At 54.4% G+C, this 16,087-nt stretch overlaps 2 protein-coding genes across 3 annotated transcripts in view; both read right to left on the reverse strand.

Moving 5' to 3' along the window:
• Positions 1 to 3,763: 3,763 nt before the first annotated feature.
• On the reverse strand, positions 3,764 to 7,113 carry LOC107504728 (protein FAM209B). 2 transcript variants are annotated; one of them, XM_016134156.2, is made up of 2 exons: positions 5,010 to 7,113; positions 3,764 to 4,118 (listed from the first exon to the last, which is right to left on the reverse strand). In XM_016134156.2, the coding sequence occupies exons 1-2, from the start codon at positions 5,448 to 5,450 to the stop codon at positions 3,852 to 3,854; spliced, it is 708 nt and encodes a 235-aa protein (XP_015989642.2). In that variant the 5' UTR covers positions 5,451 to 7,113; the 3' UTR covers positions 3,764 to 3,851. The 2 variants fall into 2 exon arrangements, 1 of the variants encoding a protein (XP_015989642.2); XR_004953533.1 differs by having other exon boundaries at positions 4,035 to 4,118; positions 4,196 to 5,127.
• Positions 7,114 to 7,913: 800 nt separating this feature from the next.
• The window catches only part of RTF2 (replication termination factor 2), a 29,720-nt gene continuing 21,546 nt past the window's right edge, over positions 7,914 to 16,087 (reverse strand). The window contains exons 6-9 of the mRNA XM_016134154.2: positions 12,079 to 12,192; positions 9,137 to 9,191; positions 8,932 to 9,027; positions 7,914 to 8,157 (exon numbers count right to left, since the gene is read on the reverse strand). Coding sequence (XP_015989640.2) covers positions 7,982 to 8,157; positions 8,932 to 9,027; positions 9,137 to 9,191; positions 12,079 to 12,192 — 441 coding nt within the window. The 3' untranslated portion in view covers positions 7,914 to 7,981. The remainder of the gene's footprint in view (positions 8,158 to 8,931; positions 9,028 to 9,136; positions 9,192 to 12,078; positions 12,193 to 16,087) is intronic.

Below are 16,087 nucleotides of genomic sequence, written 5' to 3' on the forward strand. Positions count from 1 at the left end.
CTAAATGAGCACGGTGAGAGATTACCAACGACTGATTAAACCGAACAGTTACAACAATGGACTGTAATGAAAGTCATGCAACTGTAGTTTCTCTTTCTCAAAATATCTCATTGTCCTGGACCCGCCCTTCTTCCTGGCGAGGTGACACGATGCCCACGTGATGCGGGGTGTTTGCAGTTTGAGGAGCGACGGCGAAACCAGGACGAATCGTTTTCCTCCTTCGCGATTTCACGGAGGGAGCTTGGTTCCGACTGTGGGTCTTAGCCACCTCAGCATGTGACTTTTTTTCCTTGTCAAGCCGAACCGGGAGCAGCCCACGGCTTCTCCTCGGCGCATCCAGGTTGCCAGCAGTGCCGACTCCTGCACTTTGGGGTTGTTCTTGGAGAAAAATGAGGGTGTCTTGAGCATAGGCACCTCGAAACCCCACGGCCCCGCCGACCGCCATGACCGCTGCTGTGACTAACTCGCCAGGAGCACCGATGCGTGACAACGTGGCACGGAGGGGTGAGTCACTCCCCGGGTGGGACGTCGCGAAACCTCGTCACGCTACCCAGAATAGCACACAAAGTGAACTTACGGATCGTTTGTTTCTGGAATTTTCCATGCGATATTTTTTTAGACCACCGTCGATTGGGTAATCGAAACCATGGGAAGCAAAACCGTGAAAAGGGGATTATCGTACTCACCTTTGCAACTTCTCGTGACTCTGATTATTTCAAAATAAAAAGGTAAACGGCTGTGGGCCAAGCAGATATGATGGGGGCGGTTTGGTCCCTGAGCCAACGGTGCGTAGCTTATGGTTTCCAGAAACAAAACGTTCCCGTTCTTGGTCCTCTGCCGATGTGCCTCTGGTACCATTTCCCTGGTCCAGAGGCCAGGTGATTAGGTCGGAGGGAAGGTGGACGTGTCATCCCAGGCATCAGAAATGGCAGACGGAAGGATTTCGTGTTTGTGCGCGTGTGTGCTGTATCGATTTTCTGTTGCTGTGGAATAAATCACCACAGAAGTAGCAGCTTGGAACGACATCCATTTGTGACCTCGCAGGTGCCAGGAGTGGGTCGGGAGCATGTGCGCAGGGAGGGGGCTTCTCCGCTCAGGTGTCCGCTGGGGCCGGGGCCCCCTCTGACTGGGGCCTCTTCCGGGCCGCCGGTTCTGGTGGGTTCTGTCTCTTCGACGTCGTATGACTGGGCTGCTTGCTCTTTTCCCATGTTCTCGCTGGGGGCCACTCTCAGTCCTGGAGGCTGCCTCCTGTCCGCGCGCGCGACCTCTGGCCCCACGGTATGGGAGCCGGCTTCTGCGGCGTCACCGGGAGGGTCTCTCGGCTGCTATGGAGCCTCACCTGACGCAGCATGATCACAGGGGTTGACGATTCCACCAGTCACGGCTCCTGCCCACACTCGGGGGAGAGATTGTACGAGGCGTGCGCCCCCGGGAGTCCCCCCGGCATTTCGCCCAGCACCCCCACCCAGCTGCGCGCCGGCTGTTCTCCACAGTTCTTTACTAGCGACCCCGCGAAGCCCCCCGTCCCCTCCGGCGGGAGCGGCTTCCCCGCTCGGACGCTGGGTCTGCCTTGGGTTTGAGCCGTGTTCACGCCCTGCCCGGTGTCTACCCAGCGGGACACGGCGGAGGCCACGGGCTGCCCCTCCCGTGGCTCGTGGTGTGCAAGGCCGTGGGCAGACTCACGCTGGGGTCTTCCTCTCCCCGCTGGCTTCGAAGAAGCAGAACTGCCATGACTTCCAGCTGCAAGGAAGGGAGTTCTGCCGGCCACCCGAGCGACCCTCCTCGGCGACCACCTTGGGCGTAGACCACCGCAGTGATGTGCTCACACTCTGCCTGCTGTTTTTAAACCCCGGCGTGGCGATGTGAGAATTGGCGCTTATGCTATATCACAGCAGAAAATGAGTTTCGTCGAGCCCTGGCTCCTAACACTGTATCTCATCTGCTTTTGCATGAAAATACTGCACGGAATTGACTGGTTTGAGAAAACAATTTCTCTAGGCAAAACCATGGCCCACAAGGCTCTTTCTCAGGCGAGGCAAAGACCCAGGGATGCTGTTTAACGGGAGTTGCAGATTTTGTTCTGACTTGCACCTGTGGTCAGCTTGCTAGGAAGACCTGCTAGTGAAGTGCAGAGAATGACAAAAAAATATGATTTACCAAATTCCATTTCTGCCTCCTGTCAGACACACATGGGGTGTTTGTGATGACTACCGTTGAACACTTTTCCTGGTGGTTAATATAAAAGATGAGATGAGCGTGGACAGGGCTGGGCAAATTTTTCCTGTCAAAGGCCAGTTAGTAAATATTTTCAGCTTTGTGGGCCAGACGGTTTCTGTGCAATAATTCAAGTGTACCGCTGAGCACCAAAGAGCCACAGACGACATATAAATGAAGGGAGAGGAGAGGCTGTCGATAACTACGTACGAACATCCAAATCTGAATTTTGTGGGATTTTCACGTCCGGAAATCTTATCCATCGTGTGCGTTTCTTTTCAACGATTTAAACCTATGAAAACTATTATTAGCTCACGTGCCATTTGAAAACCGGCAGCAGGATGGATTTGGCCTATAGATTGGTGACCATTGGCCTTTGAGGTGGTTTCCATTCGAACCTCAAATCTGCCCCATGGGGATCTCACAGATTAAAGCCGAAATGTTTTTTTTGCTTATTTGCGTTTCTTCAGAGGGCGCTGTAAAAAGAACTCGCACAGCCCCATTTGCTTGAGAACGCTCAGAAACAACACAGAAGGCAAAAAGCCGCTTCTACGTTTCCCCATTCTGTAAGCTGAAGACGTCAGCTAAGTGTTCAGGAACCGCTTCTCAAAGATAGAGTAGCAGTGGGAAGGGGGCAAGGGATGGACGGTCATCATCGGAGGTCTGTCTCTTACGCACATGGGGACAGAGGCTGAAAACTGCTCAAACGACGGGAATTAACTTATTTTTTTTTTGTAGCGGGGAAGGAAGGTGATGGAGATTCAGGTGGGCACACACCAATCTGGACTGAAGTGGACATCAGAGGACTTTCACGGAGTGCCACGGCTAACTTCTCTTTCCAGGCGTGCGCCAGCATGTCTCCAAAATAATGGGGCTGGCCGAGATGAGGGGTCTAATTTAACAGCCTTGAGTAAATATAATTTCACTAGCTATATTAGCATGCCAAAATATCTGTATTTTAAATAAGTATTATAAAGAACATTCATGTTAATTAACTGGGGAATCCCTGGTTAGCTCGTCTGTATCCAAATTACATTGGAAATATGAATTGATTCTCCATTTTTCTTGATCCAATTAGGCAACATGTAACTGCTAGTTCGATAGAAGAAAAAGTCAATACACGGATTGCATGAAATGGAATGAATGACTTTTCTGGTGGCAAGAAAATGAAGCGATTCCAGAATTCACACCCCCATACCCTTCCTAATCAATCACTTTATCATTTAAACCTACAAAGTTGTTTTTTTATGACATCATAAAAGATAAAAATCTGTTCCATCTTTTGCGCAATAGCTACCGTAAAGATAGTGATTAGGAAAATATCAACCTCTCGTCCCGAATTTCCTAAGCCTCGTCCCTACAGGGGCTGTGGCGTCCTGGCCAAGAACGTCGCCCACGCGACCACGTCACTGCCATTGCGCTTCTCACCACCCACAAGTCCAGAGGACGTGAAGGGCCCAAACGGAACGGCGGCGGCTCTGGCTACTGGTCTCACATTTATTTTTTCAGGTCTAACGAAAGAGGAATAAAAAAGATCTCAGAGTCCAGATTTCTTTTTCTTCATAATATTTTTATTAATTTGCATACAGCTCACCGATACTCAACTTTCTCTCTCCTACTTCGACACCTGAATCCATTCATTCATAGGTTTCTTCGCCCCATATTTCATATATTGTGACGTTATTCTGTGGGTCTTCGGGAATCTCTAAATTCTGAAACTTGAGGCTGCTATTGCCAGTTGTCATGGTGACTTTCAGATTCCGCACCTTGGACACAAATTTCACGAGGTCCACCTCGAGCTGGTTTAAGGTGTTGAGTGCGTAGTCTCTGTGGGGGGAAGCATTCTGATTTTTCTTCGCTGTCTGGCGAAGCGAACAGCCTCGAAGGCCAGGAAGACCCCTCTCCTGTCAAGAAAGATACACAGGGTAAATGGCCCGGTCCACTTCGCGGGGTCTGACGTGGTTCTGAGAGCTGGGCTCACCTAAGAGAAGACAGTTCTAGCATTGCTCTAGTCCAGGGGTTGGCAAAGTAAGGCCAAACCTGGCCCGCCATCCGTCTTTGTAAATAAAGTTTTATTGGAACACAGCCATGCTCGGTGTATTCGCGTACTGTCCAGGGCTGCTTCATGCTGAAATGGTGGGCTGTGAAGACGACACCGTCTACCCTCTATGGAAAAGGCTCGACGACCCGCTCTAGCAGTCAGTTTGGACACGGCGTCGTGCGCTGTGGGGTCTGCTGGGAGGGAACATGCTGCCCCATTCCTCGCCCCTTACCCTTCTGGATGACGTTTGGCCACTTTAGGGACAAGCCGTCACCCCTCTCTCCCTTAATGACAGGTCTTTTCCTTTACTTGGGATAATGATACGATCGCCATTCAGTTCAGCAACTTGGAATAAACCAAACACCAGGGAGGCTAAAAATCTGGGGCCGGAAATCTGGCTCCGTGAATCATTTTGACCTGACACACCTCAAATTCTTGAATCTATCCTCAAGTTGAAAAAAAAAAAAACTCATTTGAATAACAGGATAGATGTAGGAAGCCAGGGTTTTATTCACCCGGGAAGCAGAAGGTGGTCTTGAACTGCTAGGCGCCACCTCTGTGGGGTCAGGGACAGCGTCTTCCCTAAGGATGCGTCAGGAAAGGGATTTGCCAGTGCCTCCCAGAACCACAAAGTAGCTACTTTGTACCCTGATTCTTTACACTTACACTTACACCTGCCTACACCGACTGCGACGTCTGTTTCTCCAAGTCTGAAATTTCAAACGTGGTGTGAAAACAATGGAGCCGTCCTTACCTTCCTCTTCTCGTTCTCACCTCGAAACTTCAGTATCCCGTACAGCAAGACGACAAAAAAGAGCCAGAGCCACTTGCTCCCCAGCCAGCCCGGGGCGTGCTCTGGCAGGCTGTGCCTGATCCGGAAGTGCCCTCCGCAGGGCACCTTGCCCTGGGGCTCTTTGACCGGGTCTCTCAGGGAAGAAAACATAAAGGCACAGCCGCAGGACACACACAGCGGCAAAAACAAGAACCACTTCAGCGTCCACATGGTGAGCGGAGTCGGCAGCTGAAGTTGCTCGTTGTGGGTCTGATGCGTTGCTCCAGGAGACTGGGTCGCTAGGGCTGGTGATGTCACAGGGGCCCCGCTCTGGCCATTGTGACGGCGTCGGGGTGGAGGAGGAAGAGGCCCACGGCGGCCGGCCGTCCAGGGGTGGGACTTACGGGGGGGGGGGGGGGCCATTCCAGCAGGCACTGAGAGGCGGGAGGATGGGATGGCGCGGAGCGTCTCTTCGCTTGCCCCTCTGACTCTGCTCCCTTGGCACGAGCCTTCGCTGTTTTTTGTCTGTTGAACCCAGACCTGGTGAGCAGAGCAGACATGGCACGTGTCCCCGTGGAATTGAGGGCCGAGTGGGAAAGATATGAAGCCAGAGGCTAGAAATTAGGAGCCACCAATGTGTTTTGTTTGGCTTACTCCGTTTCTAAAAATAATTATTTGCGATCTTCAAATGTTGGGGGAACTTCGTTTTAGACACCTAGATCTCTGGCTCCTTTTGGAAACAGGGAAGCTCTCCAATACCGGGCCGCTCTGCTTGGAACCGAACAGGAGCCGACCCGCGGGGTGGCCACATTCTCCCCAGTCGCCACCACTCCCTACCGCCTCACTGACCTTACCCGAGTGCGTGATCCCTGGGTTGATGAAGAGCGTTTAATAAAACCGAGACGAGAACAGAGAGTGATCTGGGGTGGGCGGAGCAGGAAGGTCTCCCTGAAAGAGGCATTTGGGTGCAGTTTGAGGGACGAGCAGGAGCTGGCTGAGTAAACGGGGGCGGCAGCTGACACCCAGACGTGTGTGAAGGTCCCGTGGTGAGGCCACAGCCTGTATGACAACTGGGGACCATGCCGGGAATGTAACTGGGGCTCCCTGGCCAGTGTATTTGAAACCACTGGCTTCTACAAATGACACGAAATGAGAAACCCATTAGCGGAACACAAGGTTATACTGCTCCCTCTGGGGCACCCGACGCAGCCTTACTCCCCAGGAATAAAACGCTCCGCCGAGTCTAACCGAGGGTCCCCTAGGTGCCTTCACTGCGGGCTGGAGGGTCCCTGTGACCGTGCAGGGGCTCATCCTTGAAATCACGACCCCATCCCCATTCTCCTCACGTGGCTCCGGGGGGAAGTCGCTCCTGGTGCTCTGAGCGAGGACCGCGGAGTATTTTGAGGTGGCTCCAGGTGTGAGTGTCCTGCATTTTAAGTGCCCCAAACGGTGTCTAAAATTCAGTGGTTATGGTGTGAGCAGTAAGGAACAGACTCGATTGAGATAGATGAGCCCAAGCAGAGAGCCTCAGGAAGTTTTGTCATTTGGAAACGTTTATGCATATTTAATGATAGGAGTCACACTTTTTTGGTTTACATTATATTCAAAAGTCTAACGCTTTTGACTGGACCAGTGGAAAAGCAGGAAGAGGGGGGAGCATGGAGCAAGATTCTGAACGTGACCCTGACGGGGAGGGGGGCGGGGGTGCCGAGATGCGTAAGCACTGGTGCTGAGGATGCTGGGACTGGGTCGCAGGGAAAACTGGCCACAGTCGAAATGATGCAGAATAAAACCGACAAGGCTTAAAATGAAGAAAACTGAACTTGGTAGAAACAATGAACATTAACAAATGCCTCACGATGGCTGAAGCTGCGATCTGTAACGTTTGACTAAAACGATTAATAAATAATTCTTGGTAAAATTAAAATAGAAAACTCATTGTAATAAATTTTAACCAAAATGTGATTCTGATTTTACGCTTCTATGTTCATGAAGTCACAGTGTCCCTGGGGCCGAACTTCCCATCACGTGCAGGCAGAGAACGTGGGACACAGCGGGCTGGGTTCAAGCCCAGCCCTGGGCCCCCACCCTGCCCCCAAGCCTCTGACCGTCCTCCCCCAGATCGTCCTCCCCCAGATCCGTTTCCTGCTTTCGAGTGGAAACCGGTGCCCTGGGCGGGGACAGAGCGCAGCTGTCTGCGAGGCGGAGGAGACCGGGCATCCCGGCCTGACAGCCGCCCAGAGGGAAGGCCCGGCGCTGGTGACGTCAGCGCACCTTCCGGGCAAAACACACGCCGTGCACGAGTCCCTTCCACCTCCTACCGAGGGAAAGGGCGGCGGCCACATGACACCACGGAGTGGCTCCTGCCGCCATCCGTGGAGTGGCTGCAACGCTCCTCCCTAAACACGAGCGAAGACAGAAGGACGAACGCAGAGACGGGAGCGAAGGTGGACTGACTTTATTTCTGTATCAGATCGTCAGGTGCCTGACTCAAGCTCTCCCATCTTCAAGATGATACGCTAAGGGACCCCCGCCCCCCCCACGCCGTCCCCACCCCCTCGGCGGGAGGGAGAGAGGCTCCTGCACACAGACCCGTGGGCGCAGGGCCTGGGACCTACCTTGCCCGAGCGCCCCGGGGCCAGTTACCCGGGGCCGCACCACCCCCAGGGTTCTAGTCGAAAGGAGCCCGCCGCGCTCCCAGGAGGAATCGGAGGTCTGACCACCCACGCGTAGACGGTGCAGCCGCTGTGCGTGTGGGGCGTGAGGTGGGTGGAGCGCTGAGCCTGGGGTGGGGGCGGACGGGGCCCAGCACGGTCACCCTGCGAGTCGCCCCCCACGCCCTCCCCCAGGACCCAGGTGCCTCACGAGGGAGAGTGACCACACGGCTCAGGGGTTTGCCAGGACACTTTATGACGTGTGCAGAGGGCGATGTGGCGGGGACGAGCGGCCGGGCCTCAGAAGCAGTAGGACGTGTGGGTGACCCAGTGGGCCGACTCCTCCCGGGAGCGCTTGGCGGAGCTGTGGCTGGTGAACAGGGACCTGTACGCCTCCGACTCCTCGCTGGCGGCCGGCGGCCTCTTCGCGGCCCCGCAGGGCGGCCTCCCGGCCCTGCCCGAGGAGCTCGCGCCCGCTGCAGGGAAGGGCAGAGCCGCGGTGTCAGGCTGGGCCGAAAGGGCGTCCGCATCCCCGTTCGCACCAGGGCGAGGGGCCCCCGGGACCCTCCTGCTCCCTGGGGACCGCCACCCCAACAGCAGACTAGGCTGTGCCCCGTGACCCCTTCGAGCCACACTGCCCCGTGATGTGCCTGCACGCCGGTCCAGCCCCATGCTCTGAGCATCGGGCCCTCGTGGCAGGGGCCCGCTCCTGGGGACATGGACTCACCAGGGCCACCACGTGCGGGGTGGGGCTGGGACCCGGGAGCCACCGGGCTTGCACCCTGCCACATGTGCTCACGCACTCTACCTAATGACTCTGTGTCTTTGTTTGTGAAGTAAATACTATTTTTTTGAGTTGCAAGTAGTGAGTTTCGGGGGAAGCGCCCTGAGACCTGGGCCACCCGACAGGCGAGCGGCAGGAAGGCTGGCTCTGAGTGCGCGTGTGGAGCATGCTGAACCCCAGCCCGCAGGGCTCAGGGACACTCATCCCGTGCCCCCAGCCCCCTGGCAGGCCACGCGGCCTCGTCGGCCCAGCACCAAACGCACATGTGACAGGGACGCCAGATGCTCGGCACCCGGTGCCCAGGCCCCTGCCACCTGCGGGCTTCGGCTTGGGCTATATTAACTGTTTCTTGTTAGTCCCCCAGGGAGGCCCCCCGAACTGCTGAGAGGCAGTTTCCGAATCCGGGCCACTGAGCTGTGACGGGACCAGGGCCCCACGCGGCTCGCTGTGGCCGCAGCAGGCCCACCTGCGCCTCGGGGAGCCGGGCTGACTCTCTTCTCCCTGGCGTCAAGGCTGGCTTCTTCGGGCCTCCCAGTCTTCACGTTTGATGGCCCTGCGGGCTCTGTGACAGGGACAAAGCGAGCAAGACAAAATCAGAACGGGAACGCGAGCTGACGCCGGGCGCAGCCACAGCCCTGCTCTGCTGAAGGACGGCCGCCCTGGCGTCTTACCTCCGCCGACGTCCGGTTTTGAGACAGCCTCTGCCGCCTTGGGCTTCTTCGCTTTCTGGAAAGAGAAAGAGGACACCGGCGGTGTGCTTGGATGCCCTCCGGGCCGGGGCCAGCAGGGCCGCCCGCCCCCCGGGAGCCTGCCCGCAGGCCGACGCACTTCGCACACACGGGGCTCGCTCTGCAGCCGGGACCCCCGCACGCATTTCCCATCATGCGCTTGGCCTCACAGAACACGTCTGTGCACATCGGCTCAGCTTTGTATTCCAAACGTCATGTTCTCAAAAACGTTTAATGAAGATGACAGATTTCAGTGACGGGAGTCAGTGTTAATGGCGACCCCGCACACACACAAGCACACGAGGGCACACGACGTCGGCCAGGATGAACATATGGGACCGTCCCCATCCCCATCCCCGTCCCCATCCCCATCCCCGTCCCCGGCGGTCCCTCCCAAAGCTGCCGCAGGCTCCGGTGTTTGCTCCACTGTAAGGACCCGAGGCTTAGACTGAAGGGCTCTCTAGCCAATTCTCCTACACTCTGGGGCACTTTTGGTAGGTTTTTAAGCACTAGAATTCTGTTCCCTCAGAATGTTAAATTGGCCAGCAAACATGTAAAAATGGAAACTAATCGCTTTAGAATCACACAGATGGGCGAGAATTGGTTCAATCACAGAAAGGACAAACAGGACCATGTTCATTCAGACTTCACTTTAAAAATGCCATTTTCTGAAGTCGCCAAAAGATGGTGCTACAGACACACAGCCTAATTATTTCTGAAGGCTCCCCTTCCTAAAACGCATGGAAAAAAGAACAGTTCTCCGGCAGCAGCCTTGAACTTGTAATATATACATGCATTGTGATTTGTAACACTGCCTAAGACATAAAGACCTGCCTTTCACTTCACACATGCAAGGCAAGCATTCCAACCCAAAGGTAACACCTTGTCCTTCAAAAACAGAGACAACTGTTAACTTCCAAGCCCTCCACTCTCGGCAGAGGTTGTCTGACAAGCGCCAAGCGATAAGGAGTGAGAGAGGAAACGCTACATCCTGTTTCCAGCTGCGAGTATATTTGGGAAATATTTGGTATCCCGGCAGCAGTATCTAGGAGGCATTCCCCGAAGCTCCAGTGAGGGGCGCGTTAGTTCCCCGGGGCTCTGAACCTGACCGCAAGCCGGGGACAGAGGAGACTCACCCAGGTAGATGGGAAACCACCATGTGAATGGCCCCAGGAGCGCCCTTAAGGAAAAAATTTTTCCCCTCGTGCTTTTTAAAGACTAAGTTCGATCAATGGTAGCAACGAACAAGCAGATCCCTCAGAACTGTCCTTTGTCAAAAACATCAAGCTTTTTTCTTTCTCTTTTGTTCACATGATATGCAATCACAGTAAATTAGAAAACCAACGCAGAACAACGCACTTGTCAAGTTCCACTTTTAAACCTGCACTCAGCCCTTTAAATATCCCTCGCGGATGCCGCAGCAGCATCTTATAAAACTGCTTCTCACAGTCCTCCCGTTAGACGTGATGACAAAGTCTAGGCACCATTCCTGGTCCTACAGAACCATTTACATGATAGAATTCTGGATCGCCACATAATAACAAAACTGCTACCACATACTTCAGCATTAGCCTTTCAAGACTCATGACTACGAATTATACATTATTCCAAGTTGATATGGCCCTGCTCTTTCTTCTATTATGTTTAAACAAAAGAAACTCTGAAAACTCTTTAGTCACTGTTATCACTGGTAAATGCGAGCCTCACAGAGGCAGGCTATCTCTTCCCCACAATTTTATGTCTTCAGAATACTGAAACTAATATTCTACTAATACTTTAAGCATTTTTTTTTTTTGGCCTAATTCTGATCACTTGAAGTGATCTTTATTTCCAAGGAATGAGAAGTGTGCTGCTCACAGAGACCGCGGCGATCGTCTGTAAATACTTAACGCATCTACTGCTGGCTCCAGAGTCGATGGCACACGGAACGATTTCTTCGCTGATGAACTGTTTGGAGCGAGATCATTAAGCAACGATTCCCCTGCTTATGGAAAGGGGTTCCAAACGGAGGGACACAGAGCCAGGCCTTCACACCCGCACTCCACCTGGAGCTCTGGTCACCAGCCAGCTGACCAGCGAGTACGACTGGCCTCCCTCCGGGTCAGCCCCGTGGACCAGACTCCCCTCGAGGGCGGGCTGCGGGAGGCGGGGCTGCTCAGCGCCTCCGCTCACAGTGCCCTCGTTGCAGGGGCCGCAGCCCCAGGGGGCGGGTGGGAAATGTGGGCTCCCAGGCCCACCCAGATGGCCAGGTGACCCGGGACACTGAGTCGATGCTGGGGCGGTGGCCCCCCACGTTTCCTTTCTTTTACAAGTTACGAACGGCGGTAAGTGCAGTCGCCCCTCGGCACGGGGGGGGGGGGGGAGCTGGTTCCAGATCCCCCGTGGGCGCCGAAACCCGAGGACGGCACGGCACGCGCACCAGGGCGGGGCACGCCCGCGGGCGCCCGTCCGTGTGGGCTCAGCCCAGGGCTCGGCGTGTGGCAAATCCAGTTTCCGCTTTCCGAAACTTTCTGGGGTTCTTCGCCCCGAACACCCTCCGTGACACCACGCATGCGGGGGCCGGCGGCAGGGCCGGCGGCACTCGGTGACGCGCAGCGCCGTGGTGCCTGATGGCCGTTCCCTCCGGCTCACCCGGCTGCCCCGGTCAGAGCTTTACAGGCACGGTCCGCGCCGCCCCCCTGTACGGGCGCTGTTGCTGACTGTCCCCTGTCCTGCGCAGACGTCCCCGCCTCCCTGACGAAGCGGCTGAGCCGGGAGAGGGAAGCGCCGTGCCCTGCACAGCGAGGTGCGGCCGGGCCCCTCCAGCTCGCACAGCCACCTCGGTCACTGCAGACCCGAAGCGGCGCCGGGCTGCGGCCGGGCGCGGGGCGCGCAGGGCCCGTTACCTTCCCCAGCTTCGCTCGCAGCCTCCGCTCCTCCATCCTGCTCTTCAGCACGTGCACGTCCTCCTTGGTGCCGTTGAGCACGACGACGTCGTCCTCCTGGAAGGCAGCCCCACACTGGAGAGAGCAAAACAAGGAGAGATCCCGTCACCGCGCGCCGGGCGGCCGCCCACAAACCCCCGCCCCAGTCCAACCACGGCCCCTCGGGCTCCTGGGAAACCCCCTCTCGGCTTAGCCAGCTTCAGAGCCCGCTGCCTTAGCTGGATATTTACTGTGGTTCTGTCCCCAAAAGCCACTGCTTCGGGTCAAAGTCAGCCCCTTTTCTAGGGTGAGTCTGGCTCACTGTCATGACGGAAGAGACCTCCCCCTGACCCACGGAGACGTCCCATGAGTCACACCAGGGTGGTGTGTACGGTGTCCCGCCAGGGCTGCCTCCAAAGGGGAGCTGGACTGCCATCCCCACAGAGGCCCACGGGAGGGGGACAGCTTGCTCTGCAGGAGGAGGTCCCCAGGGACGCCCCACACTGGGAGACAGGTGGAGCCTTCCCTTGGGGAGGGGAGGAGAAAGAGCCTGCAGGGGTGGAATCAGGTGGCGGAGAGGCCCCGCGGGGCTCGGGGCTGGGGCCCTGCGCAAACAGCCCCCTGAGCACACGGCAAGAGGCGGGGGCGGGGCGCGCGGTCTTCCCGGCTGTCCCACTCTGTCCCTCCTTCACCACTCCGGGCTTCCTGCGGCTTCTCCCCACCACACCCTGCGCCCTGTTCCTAGCATGTCCGCGGTCAGCAGCCTCCGCCCTCTGGACCTGACAGTCTGGCTGTCCAGACCTGGCTGTGGACCCTGTTCGGCAGGCAGTTGTACCAAGTTGAATTTTTAAAGTTGAATTAGCCACTAACGATTAAAACATGGGAACCTGACATTAAAACTTGAGATATCCTGCTCTTTCTCTCCCAAATCCAAAAGACCCATTAATACCAAACCCACAGCCTCAAGGCCTCAATGGTCTGGACTGAGCAGGGGCATGACCGGGCACAGGGCCCTCCTGCTGGCTGCAGGCCCCGCCACCTGTGCCTGACCTTGGCAGCCTTCACTTGACCCCGGAGCTCGGCGGAGTGGCCCATCCCTGGAGGGCAAGTGAAGCCCGGGCAGGAAGTGGGCATCTGTCACAGTGCCCGCTGCCCGGCTGCGGCCCTTCTCTGTGGCCTGGATGGCAGAGGGTCACTTCAGAAAGGGACGGCAGGGCTGCGCGAAGGCAGAGCCGGCCCAAAGGGACTGACTCCCCCTCTCTCTGCTTATAAAAGTAACACGAGACAAATGAACGACACCCACATTTTCCTGCACACGTACTTTTCCATGTGTGCTGTCACTGCACAGTTGAGCTGATACACTTATTTTAAATTTTGCTCCCTTTTATCACTTTTAACTCACATGTCCAAAAAATGGGGGAAATGATTAAATAGACAATACAATTCTAAGAAGGAAAAGCATATAGTTACTTTAGTTTCTGACAACATAGAAAGTGCCTGTCACGTGTGTGGGGCACGCTTCTTGGCCTCTATTCTACCAGATGCGTCTGCGGGAGGCCTGAGGACAGCGCCAGCAAGTGCGACCGTGAGCAGCCAGACGGGGGCGCGGTGGGGGGGGAGGGTGCCCGGAGCACAGGTCCCCGGGGCCCCGGCGCTGGAGACTAACGAAGGGGCGGGCCCGCTCTCGGTGACAGACTCCACGGCAGGTGCTCTGGCGCGGGCGCACCCTTGGTGGGGCTCCAGAGGACACAGGTGGGGAGATGCTTACCCCCCGCCCTGAAATCCGGCCATGCTCACGCACTTGGACTGTTGCGAGTGATGCTTAGGAGGAGAGGTTTTAAGATCGTAAAATGACTTTTATGTATCCCTCTACTGAACGAGGGTTGGATCACCACGCCCGGGCTCCGACTCTGAAAAGCATTCGAAGACTCTGACCCGCCGGCCAGGACTTCACCCAGGACCCCAGGGCCAATGCGCAGCCCCTCCCCTGCCCAGGAGTGTCCTGTCCTTGGTTTTGTTTGGAAGTCACGGGCCAGTCCTGAAGGCACACTCAGAGAAGCAAAAGCCGTGACGATTTTTCCATCTACAGGTCAGAATCAACGAGAAGACAGTCCCCTGGGGACCGGAGGGTGACGGGACCTGCCGAGCGAGTGTGCAAGTGGTTCGCGCTGCGGCCGCTGCGGGAGGAGCGGGGCTGGAGAGGAGGCCGCGCGGGCCGCAGCTGGACAGGCACCTGCCGGTAAGTGCCCCGCTGCCCGGGCACAGGTCACGAACGGCACAGGCCGAGCAGGGGCTACTATTAAAACAAAACGTTTTGCTTCCTTTACGGTTTTAAAATAGAAATACTGAAATATCTGCAACACTGTAAAATGCAGGTGTAAAAGGCATCTTTACCCTCAATTTTTCATTTAAGCCAAAGAAAACAAAAGTGGAATATTTACAAGTATGAGATCAGAGTTTACAATTTTAATGCCACCATTGTTTGCTCCTCACGGGGGTGACAATAACTCAGCCAGCCTCGAGGCTGTGTCCAAATCCTCAGCTTGCATTTTGTGCTGATGATGAAAATGTTTTTGTTGTGGCTGATTTGAGTGGATATCCTAAAAGTTTTCCTCCTCATATCAAAGTGGCTGAAAAAATGTATACGTCTTTTAGAAATAAGCATGTTATGATTAAGACATCTCTTACTAGACAGCTGAACAGTCTCTGAATTCAAAATAATCCTAATATTATCAGCTCACACACAGTTTAAAAACAACCTGTGTTAACTTGTAAGGTGCTTTGAACATCATTCTGAGCCCAGAGCCTAACAAAAATAACATACCCAAATATTCACTGCTGTGACTATAGTGATGTTTCTTAGGACAAACATACAGTAAATGGAGAGAGCATCCGGCATTCATGGTCTACAAGGTCACACTATTTGAGGGGGCTGGTGAGCACTAAGCACCCCGATCCCATGCAAGCACTGAGAATCTCCCCAGGCCAGGCTCAGTGTGTGTGGGGGGGGGCGCATCCACCCTGTCCCCGTGTGCCTATGAGGCAGACACTATTGTGTGCCCACCTGCAGTCCAGAAAATGGAGAATAAACTGTTCGATCTGGTTAAGGTCTAAAATAGTATCATCCTAGAATATACAGCAAAGTATTTTCAGTTCATCCTTAAAGATGTCCAATCATTATCGATTTACTCATGGAAATTACCTTAAAAAAAAAAAAAGGTACAAAAGATTCAGCAAAAAGGCTTAGTTTATGTGGGATCTCGCCAACTTCCCTGAAGAGTCTTCATAGCAAACTAAATCCCGTCACAACACATCTTCAATGACTGCCCTTATATGAAGTGTTCTGGTGGTAACACACAATGTCAAACCCGAACTGCTGACTTCCGTTTTTGGCTGTCAGGGCCTTTTGCAGGGTGGGTGGTGGTGGGGGGGCGGAGGTGGGGCAAGGAGAGGGGTACTGCAGAAAGACGAAGAAGAAAGAAGAAAAACATTCGGTGGCTCTAATGATGAGGACACGAACATGTTTTGAAACAACCCCTGGAAGTGTTTCACGCTTGGACAAAAACATAAAATATGACACAGTTCCACTCTGGGCACTACAACTGAGAATTACTGCTGTTGTGGTAGAGATTCTAACACTATAAAAAGGAAAAAAAAATTAAACGTCCTTAACTATTAACTTTGGTAATTACTTCTACTGAAAGATATTCTACAGTATCTCTTGGATATTGTGTCTTCAGTGAACCCAGTGTATAATCTTCAAAGCATTATTCATTGTTCAGAAGCCATTTAATTCTACTGCCCATTATATATGTTTATCAAAAGCTGCAGATATGGAAGACTAAACGATCATCAAAGTGTATAAAGCCCAGGAAATTTAAATTAAGGAATGACAACGCATGAAAAAAGCCTTAAACTGCTCTTTCACACACTTCCAAAATAAACATTTTAGAAGCCATTTGTGATTTCAGTAATACATGAGAAATAGGAC

Source organism: Rousettus aegyptiacus, unplaced genomic scaffold, assembly GCF_014176215.1.
Source record: "Rousettus aegyptiacus isolate mRouAeg1 unplaced genomic scaffold, mRouAeg1.p scaffold_m13_p_12, whole genome shotgun sequence".
NCBI classification, from domain to species: Eukaryota; Metazoa; Chordata; class Mammalia; order Chiroptera; family Pteropodidae; genus Rousettus; species Rousettus aegyptiacus.

What these genes read in the sequence shown, in the direction of transcription:
- LOC107504728 (XM_016134156.2), bottom strand. Translation starts at nt 5,450, where the DNA reads ATGGCCCCCCCCCCCCCCCGTAAGTCCCACCCCTGGACGGCCGGCCGC. An exon ending in GTGAGAACGAGAAGAGGAAG is followed by an intron (nt 4,119 to 5,009) that starts GTAAGGACGGCT and finishes CTTTCTTGACAG; the next exon opens with GAGAGGGGTCTTCCTGGCCT.